The sequence below is a fragment of the Etheostoma cragini genome, chromosome 6 (assembly GCF_013103735.1).
Source record: "Etheostoma cragini isolate CJK2018 chromosome 6, CSU_Ecrag_1.0, whole genome shotgun sequence".
Taxonomy (NCBI): Eukaryota; Metazoa; Chordata; class Actinopteri; order Perciformes; family Percidae; genus Etheostoma; species Etheostoma cragini.
Genome location: NC_048412.1, coordinates 17,719,193 through 17,728,188, shown reverse-complemented (window position 1 = coordinate 17,728,188; position 8,996 = coordinate 17,719,193). Strand labels below are relative to the sequence as shown.

General features: G+C 44.0%; 1 protein-coding gene across 1 annotated transcript in view; it reads right to left on the bottom strand.

Annotated features, from left to right (window-relative positions):
* Positions 1-8,726, bottom strand: part of adamtsl4 (ADAMTS-like 4) — a 33,851-nt gene extending 25,125 nt beyond the window's left edge. Inside the window, exons 1-4 of the mRNA XM_034875011.1 lie at positions 8,534-8,726; positions 6,896-6,959; positions 2,964-3,565; positions 1,431-2,124 (exon numbers count right to left, since the gene is read on the bottom strand). Of these exons, the coding sequence (XP_034730902.1) occupies positions 1,431-2,124; positions 2,964-3,565; positions 6,896-6,959; positions 8,534-8,556 (1,383 nt within the window). The 5' untranslated portion in view covers positions 8,557-8,726. The remainder of the gene's footprint in view (positions 1-1,430; positions 2,125-2,963; positions 3,566-6,895; positions 6,960-8,533) is intronic.
* Positions 8,727-8,996: the final 270 nt, after the last annotated feature.

Genomic DNA, 8,996 nt, shown 5'->3' with positions numbered 1-8,996 from the left:
CACACACACACACACACACACACACACACACACACACACACACACACACACACACACACACACACACACACTCTTCCCCTTTTGCCTTTCTCATTTCCTCTGTCCCTCTCTTGGTTCCCCACTTGCTTCCACGCAACAGTAAAAACACATGCATACACACATCAAACCACACTTTTGATTGGGCTTAGGTGCGGTGTGTTATGACCCACACCTAAGAGATAATAGGATGTGTCACCCTCTGACTGGCTCACTCCCTCAATCACACACACACAAACACAGACATACATATATAAAGTACATACACGCCTGGGCAAAGTCCTGCATTCATCAGCACTTAAACCTATCTTTAAATAATGAAAAGACATGAAAATGTGGATCCTGCAGGAGCAAACAAGGCTGAAGCAGAGGCTAATGTTGGGTAAATATGTAACCCAATGAGTCAGACTGAGCCGTCACAGGACTGCTATTAGTGCTGCTGGCACATACAGGGCAACAGTTCTGCCAGCAACTAAATCTGTTTTAACATGGGGACTATCACCAACTGCCGGGCCGAGACAGAAAGGAAGAAAGAGAGGGAGATGAAAGAGGGCAAGAGAGGCTGCCAAATTATCTAAAGAGACAAAAATCAAAGGGCCCACAAGTGCCAACCTGAGCCCTAATTCAAGTGACTACTTCCCCTCGATAAGAGCCAGTTGTGAAAATAACTTGAGAGGGTGAAAATGCATAACTGTGTGTGTGCGTGTGTTTGTGCATGTGTGTGTGCATGTGTGTGTGCGTGTATGTGTGTGTGTGTGTGTGTGTGTGTGTGTGTGTGTGTGTGTGTGTGTGTGTGTGTGTGTATTGTATTTATATCTTACAAAAAAAGGGACTATGGATCCGTCCCTTCTGTTTATTTTATTCTGTCTCTCCGTCCATTACAAATATCCCACACATGGTTGATCGATTTTCATAAAACTCGAACATGAATGATACTGTCTCAACATTGCATTTTTTAATAGCACTCTGATAAGATCTTTCATGCTCTTTCGCCAATATGAGTTTTCAGTCCTGATACCGAAACAATACTTTTTTAGTATATTAACAAAAACAAGGTAAACGCAGCTGTACAAGGACTATGCCTACATTAAATACAGTGTAACATTTGCATATTTACAAATTGGAAATTGGAAACTGTCTGAGCTAGGGAATGATCTATCTATCAAATACACTCTGCTGACCTTCAAATCCTCAGTTTACACCCGCTAACTGTTCCCTTCAACACACGGCATGAATACAAATCAAGCATGACTGCAGGATGAATAAAGCAGAGGTGAGCCGGGGACATGCACACTGAGGAGCTGCTATGAAAGTAAACTACTGAGATTATTAAAAGGGTCTGAAGCCAGTGAATTAAGTGGAATATTTCTGTGGTTTCTGGGGGAAGATCTCACCTGTGAGAAGCACCTACGGTACTCCTTCTCTGGCCCAGAGCATCTGTAGACCCGGGGAACTCCTCTTCCTCCATCCCTGCCTGATTCCACACCCGGGTGCGGGACAGTGGGGTGCTGTTGTGGGTAGATGTTGCTGGCTGGCGGGGCGTGTGGGATAAAGCCTGGGTGGAGCTCCCTGTCTCTGTGCATGGGGCTAGAGCGGTGGAGAGGTGAGGAAAAAGGTGACGTGAGGGCAGGGGAGTTTGGACGGGAGAGAGGATGGATGGGAGGCGATGGGGCAGTGAGGGAGTGCCAGTCAAACCGGTGGCGGTTGGGCTGAGATGAGGAGCGTGAGAAGGAGTGTGAGGATTGGACTTGCTCTCTTGCCCTCCCGTGCTCAGTATCAGTTTGCGGGGGTCGGTCAGTGTGGCGGGGTGCATTGTCAGCTGCAGTGGCTGCCGTGGGAAACTCCTCAGCAGCAGGCGTCTCAGTGCTCTCCTCTTCTTCACGCTTCCCTGCCTCTATATCTTCTCCATCACTCCCCATCCTCTCTTCCTCTTTCCTTTCAGTCTCTGCTTCGTCTTCATCAAGTCCAGGTGATGTTTTAGCATCAGTGCCGTTAACAGTGTGCCGAGCCTGCCGGTTGGGACGATGCAGAGGCAGAGAGAACGGGACCCTGCCATACCCAAACTGACCTGGACGGATGGCGGAAGGCCTGTGAGTCAAAAAGAAAGACACACAAAAAGGAAACAGGAACTATTTATAGAGAAAGATTTACAGATGGACAGAAAAAGCAAGAGGCAACGACAGAGATAAAGAAAACGGAAAGACAGGATACGTTTTAGACGGAGTTCAGGTTTTATGTGCATTTTAACCATAACTGACATTGGGCCAACAGGCTGTAGTGAGCAGGCAAAGCAAGGCAGTGCCTGTGAGTGTGGCAAAAGCCAGAAGTAATGATGTAATAACACAGCAAATACCAGTTATGGGCATAACTCCAACTCACAACACTTAAGACATCATAACAAACCTCTCTAATGCTGAAACAATGTCAGCACTTTAACTAATGGCACCTAAATGAATCCTGATCATGCACATCAAATGGTACTCTGAGGAATCTTTTATTTGGGTGACGTCTTTGTTGAGAAGTCATCGTTGAGTTCTTAGAGATTACTGAGGTAGTTGAAACTTTTTTCACCAGTGAGAAAAAACTGAGGCACTGAAAAGCTACTGAAAAAGACCAACTCGGGGTGCTCGCTCAAGAAACTAACAAGAAATTGATTAAATAAGTGTTTCCGTTTTGTGCTTTGACCTTTAAAAAATGCTTTTTGAAAATATAAGAAAATGTTGAAATTTGTTGTTTTTCAAGGGTGACTGGATTTTTAAGCGGATTCCAATATTAAAAACTTCTATTTACGATATATTGGCCAGTAAATTTAGTGAATCAAGAATTGTGACCACAATATACTGAGTTGGACATTTTACAGTGATTTTATTTATATCTGTGAGAAGCTTGGCTCTAATTAATTAGTTTACTTGTCATGTTTCACTTACCTCCTCGCAGGCAAACCCTCCAGACTGGGGGAGATCGACCTTCTGCTCCCGCCTCCTGCAGCCCTTGCTGCTAATGGATTGGTCGGCCTCCTGATCGTGCGTGCTGGCTGGTTGTAGCTGTGTGAAGGAGCGCTGTAGGGCGATCGGTAAATGGACACATGTTCTTGAGTGTTTGGGGAGAGTCCTGGCTGGTAAAATGGTGGGACTGGATTTGCCGGTCCTGGGACAGGAGCTCCTCCACCACCTTCACCCCCTGTGTTGGTATTCCGATACAGAGACAAACCTTGGTTGTGATTGGTGGAAATTGACGGGGACTGTTGATAAGGCTGGTATTGTCCGGCGTAACGAGGAGGGTAGTAGGGGCGTACAGGTGAGATGACAGGATCTCCGATGCCCCCGGGCAAATAACCTGCCCAGTTAGGTGGAGAGTGGGAGAGGGGAAGGGTTTGGGGAGGTGAAGGAGGAGGAGGTAAACACTTCCTGGTCCTTTGTGAGACGCCCACGCCGCAGGTCTGAGAGCAGTCAGACCACTCCTCCCAGACAGACCACACCCCCTCCACAGGCTCCGCCTCAAACACCTGTCTGGACTGTCTGCCCGCCACCTGGCACAGACACACACACACACACACACACACACACACACACACACACACACACACACACACACACAATGGTTACATATTTATTAAAACTTTGCCCTTTAAATCCAGAGGTTCCCAACCTTTGAGCTGCCACCAGTATCAGGCCAAAAGGATACTATATGACTCCAAACAAGCATAATACGTTATGTTTTGTTTAACCAGATATTTGATACACGACTGATATATAACATAGAACAGCAGGAGAATCTCCTTTCAGAAGGTGGAAATTATTTTTGCTTGACAATGACTAATGATTAATTGATTACCAAAAGAGTTGCTTGATTACTTTTCTGTCACTTGACTAATCAGTGCAATGAAAAAGAAATTACACTTGTGAAACTGGAACTAGTAATTTTTATGTCATTTTTAACATATTACTTATATGATTTTCAAAATAGTCAATTATCTAATAATAATTTCAGTTCTGTATAATAATTCTGTGAGCTATTATAGGCTGTTTTGTGGTAATTTCCTTGAATTTTTCTGTGCTACATTTTTCCTTATCACTCCGTCACGCCCTGCAAGGACAATATACTGATATTTAAGAAAAGCTCATCTGTTTGTGAGGTAACTGATCCATCATCACCACATTCAGCAGGACAAGAAATCTGTGTGAGGCCATTACCTGCGCCTCTTTACATTTATCCAATTAAAAAACTAAATATTTATTCACTGCATTTCTTAGAGAACACGTTGACAAAGCTCTCGGTGTTTTGAAAAATGTGATTCAAAAGCCAGTTTGTACAATTTTAAAATGTTAGGGCTGACTGAAAATGTCTATGAACTTCTATGAAACTATGGCAATGAAAAGGTCTGTTGAAAAAAGGTTTCACTGGTTAAAAAAGTGGAAGTGACTATATATACTAAAACTGAATGTAACCTTAACCCTTCTGTAAAAACTACAAGCCTTGGCAATATATTAGAGAAGTGCTTAACATAACAAAAATGCTGCCATTGCAAAATCAGAAATCTCTGGAGGGACTTATTTCTTCACTGAGTCCACTGCAGAGCTGCAGTCTCGTGAGTTTCCTTCCTCTGTGGCCAAAATATAAATCCTGAGCTTTTGAATCAGTCACCTGCCAGCAGCTTATACGCAGATGGATACATGTATTGGAGTTGGTATCATAGTAATGCCATGCAGAAAAACATCAAGAATTGTGCTGATCTGGCTGTGCATGTGTTTGTATATGTGTGTGGTTTGTGTGTGTGTGTGTGTGTGTGTGTGTGTGTATGTGTGTGTGGCTGCCAGGTCAGGCTTTGATGTCCTCATCTGTGGCTACAGATACATGTTTCTTCTCTCATTTTATAACTGAAGCGTTGGCCTGGCTGGCAAAGCAGCAAATATGAGAGCTGAACAAAAGTTTCCATTCAGAAAGAACCAAAACATAAATCTGCACTCAACTTCTCCTCTCTCTCTTTCCCCTCAGTGAGTGTGAATATTTGTGTGAACATGCGCAGAAATATGCAAGTAAACAAACTGTACAGTTTGTGGTTTTGTACAGAGAGAGGACAGGTGTTAGAGGCATACTTGTGTGTTTGGGGTTCTATGCATCTGTGCTCCGATGCAGTATTATCCAGATTATAAGAGTTTTTGTCTCTGTCTGAAGTAAAATGGCAGGAGGGTGGGAGAAAAGGAAGGAGAAAGGGGTGAGAGATGGGGGAGGGTTGAGGCAGACAGGCCTAAAGACGTGGTTTCTGTGTGTGTGTGTGTGTGTGTGTGTGTGTGTGTGTGTGTGTGTGTGTGTGTGTGTGTGTGTGTGTGTGTGTGTGCGTGTATGTTTTTGGAGGGGAGGCGTGTTCTGTTGTAATGAGTGACATCAAACACACAGCTGCCACATAACCGGGAACATTAATGAGCTCCGTGCAGTGACCCTGCAACAGCCACCGCTGACCTCTGCAGCTACTGGTTAAACTCCAGCGACACTGTACTGCCAGGCCTGAACCAGACAGGAGGGAAGCTGTGAGTTCAGCCTCTCATGTTATTACACTTTTTTTAAACAAATGATCTTATAACTGGGGGCCCTCCTCAGCTGTGAGCCCATTTAAAAGGATCAGTTCCCATATTTTAAATTCTGACGTACAACAATCCCGACATGCCCATATGTACATTGAACTCTGTCAATGTTGTAATTATTCCTCCTTTTAATTCAGGCAGGCAAAAAATCCAGTTCTCAACGTTCATCCAGTGGAAGAGATGGTTGTTCTTGTCTCGTTTAGTACTAAAAAGGCATGCTTTGGCTTCAAGAGGGTGAACATGCAACACTTTACTTAGAACAATTGCGTAAATAAGATGAATATGAAAAAAACGTAAGCACAGTACAACGGAGAACAGAGCGTACAAAACATGCCAGCTAAATTGAAGCATTAGTTTTAGTTTAGCGATTGAGGAACTTCTTAAACCTGCAGCAACAGATTTTTGCAAACAAAACCAAGTCAAGTTTCGACCAGACAGCTGAACAATGAGCTGAAAACAACAATAAAGCTCTTTAAAGCCAGGGGGAGATGCAGAAGTCAAAAAAGCTTCTTCTACTACGAGGAATTCCATTCACATTGTTTTCACATTGTCATCGATACATTGTTATTATAAAAATAGCAAATATAGCCGCTTGAAGCTAAATAATCTATTTAAAAACCTAAATAGATTATGAAAAAATGTTATCTATAACACAAATTTGTCCCAGTTTAGTGGAAGCTGATACGAGGCTTCAAGAGTCCGAGTTTGTCATGTCAAGTGACTATCTTCCAGGTTAGAGACTTTGGTACGTGGAGGGATGCTAACACAAAGAGGGAATTTAATATGGAAAAGACTGATTTGATTTGACTGCCTCTGACTAGCGAAGCGTCACGTCAGCTTTGGCTGAACATGCATTTCTACTGAACTGAAAACTATGGATTTTCTCCCATCTCTTTCATTGGTGTTAGAAAAGGAGCACCATAGACACCAAATGGTTACAGTGCACACCACATAACTGCAACGGTCGGCAGCCAGGAACCTTTGTTGCGTGTCATAAATCTATGTCTCTTCCCCATTTCTGCTTCTTCACTTTCTAATAAAATGCTAAATGCCCGTGCCAATGCCAATGTGAAAATGCCAAAAAAAGTATCTTAAAAGAAAAAAGAAAGGAAACTCTTTCCAGCCAGTATGAAAAATTGCAGTTATGTTCATATGGGCCAGTCAGGATTGTTTTAAGACTTGAAATAATGTGAAACAACCTTTTAATTGTGACCTTTCAACCCGCTATAGTGATGCTGTTGTCTGTGCATCTCACTCATAATGAGTTAAGGACTCACCTTCTTCTTGGCTGCCTTGGTCACGGAGGTCGAGACCACCACAAAGCCCCACAGCACATAGAGCCTGGAGGGTGCAGATATACAGGATTTTAAACATCAGCAGGTTGAATAAGGTCTTTTGTAAAGGACATAATTGTTCCATGACCTAAACATGAAATTGGTAGATGCTGTGTAAACTCACAGAGACGTTATTGTTCTCCTCTCCCTTGAACATTATCTAACAAATGTACATTTTGTTTAAAAACAGCATTAAACATGTTGAGTGAACACCCTATCATATGTTCCAGTGACCTAAGTGTACTTCAGCAACTAATTAGGCCACTTTCGTTCCCACTACAGGTGGAGTGATGTCACCGGCGGGGGTGAACAGAAGTTTCTTTTTCCCTTCAGGGTTCACAGGCAAACATCTCAATCAATCTGGGGAAGCCTGAGAGGCGCTAACAAACTAACGGGTTTGAACAGCAAGTATTTTTTCCCTCCACATGCCTCTCTCTGGGACTGTACACACCCTGAGGATGTGGCTTTAACACACACGCACGCACACACACACACACACACAAACTCACAGCAACCACACTCAATCAGTCACAACATCTAAAATCATCTTGCACTGTGAGGTACTATTTATTTAAGGCCTGATGTTCAAAGGAGGGGGTTTATGGTGTGGGATGGTGTTGAATGTGGCCTTTAATTGTGGGTTAGTGTACTAAGCATGAGCTGCTAGAGCCGTGAAAAAGCTTGCCACCTAAGAAAGTAATTTTTTTCTATAGGCTATTTCTTCTAATATTGAGTCTTTGAAAACTTGTTTTCTCTTTAAGGTGAAAAGTATCAGATACATGTAGTCTATTCAAGAAAATCAGAAGTTGATCTGTTCATACTTGGGTTTCATCACAAGAAACTCCACAAAACTGTCGAGACAAGTGCATTGGAAACAAGTGGAATGCCATCTCTTCATCTGCCAAGAAAATAGCCCGAACATGATACTAAACGACTTGCTAAGATGGACCATTCGGCGCTCACCACAAGACCCAAACCATCACCACAATCACCAGTCCGCAGGCCACATCTAGTCAGAGTAATTGGTCCCTTCTTCCCAGTGTGGTGCACCGCCGTGGTCTCTGGAAGATTCCCCACACCAGGGCCAGGCTACATAACTACCCCGAAAAAACACAGACAAAAGTCCCGCACAGTCCGACACAACAGAGCCGCTCAGGCCGAAGTAACGACCCCCTACCCGGGTCCACGTTTCCCTGGCCGCTACAGTGGCACATTGTAGAATAAACTCAGAGCTGCGGGGCCACAGGGAAAGAAAGAGAGAGAGAGAGAGAGAGAGAGAGAGAGAGAGCGAGAGACAGAGAGAGAGAGAGAGATGCAACAGGGGGGAAAACTCCCAAATATTCGCCCTTAGGGGAAAGACTCTAACCTAAACCCAGATGTCGTCGCATATATTCCTTTCCTATATCCTGCACAGCGCCCAGTGCGCAACAAGAAGGCGTCGTGCGTAAAAGCCAAAACTTTGCCACCAAACAAAAAAAAAACATTTTTAAATGTATTCCACGCTCAACATAAACACCATGCAAACCTCCACGTGTGGTGATGTGTATAAGCGGACCGAGGCAGCAGGTTGTAATGTTTTACCTGAATAGTAAACCGAGCCGCATGCTCCTCCTAGAGTCTCCCACAACAGTTCTCACTCCGCGAGTTAGCACAGCTATTGATAATCAGTCCAGGTTTTTGGATCGGATAGTGGTCCGTTCCGCTCCGTGCAGTCCTGAAAGAAATTCTGATCAAGTCCTGCGATGGGCTTCTTCAGCTCTCTCTCTCTCTCTCTCTCACACACACACACACACACACACACTCTCTCTCTCTGTCCCCTTCCTCCTGTCACAGTCACTCCCCGTGATTTTAGGAGAGTGGGAAGGATTACTTTTTTTCTTTTCAGTCCGTTCACTCGACAACTTTTTTTGGGGTCCTTACACTAGTATATATACACTTATAAACTAGTGTGACGCCTGGCAGCTAGCGGACCAGGGGGGAGACAGAATGGGGAGACAGGAGACACAAAATGGACAGATTACACAACTCCCTCTCTCCCTTTCAC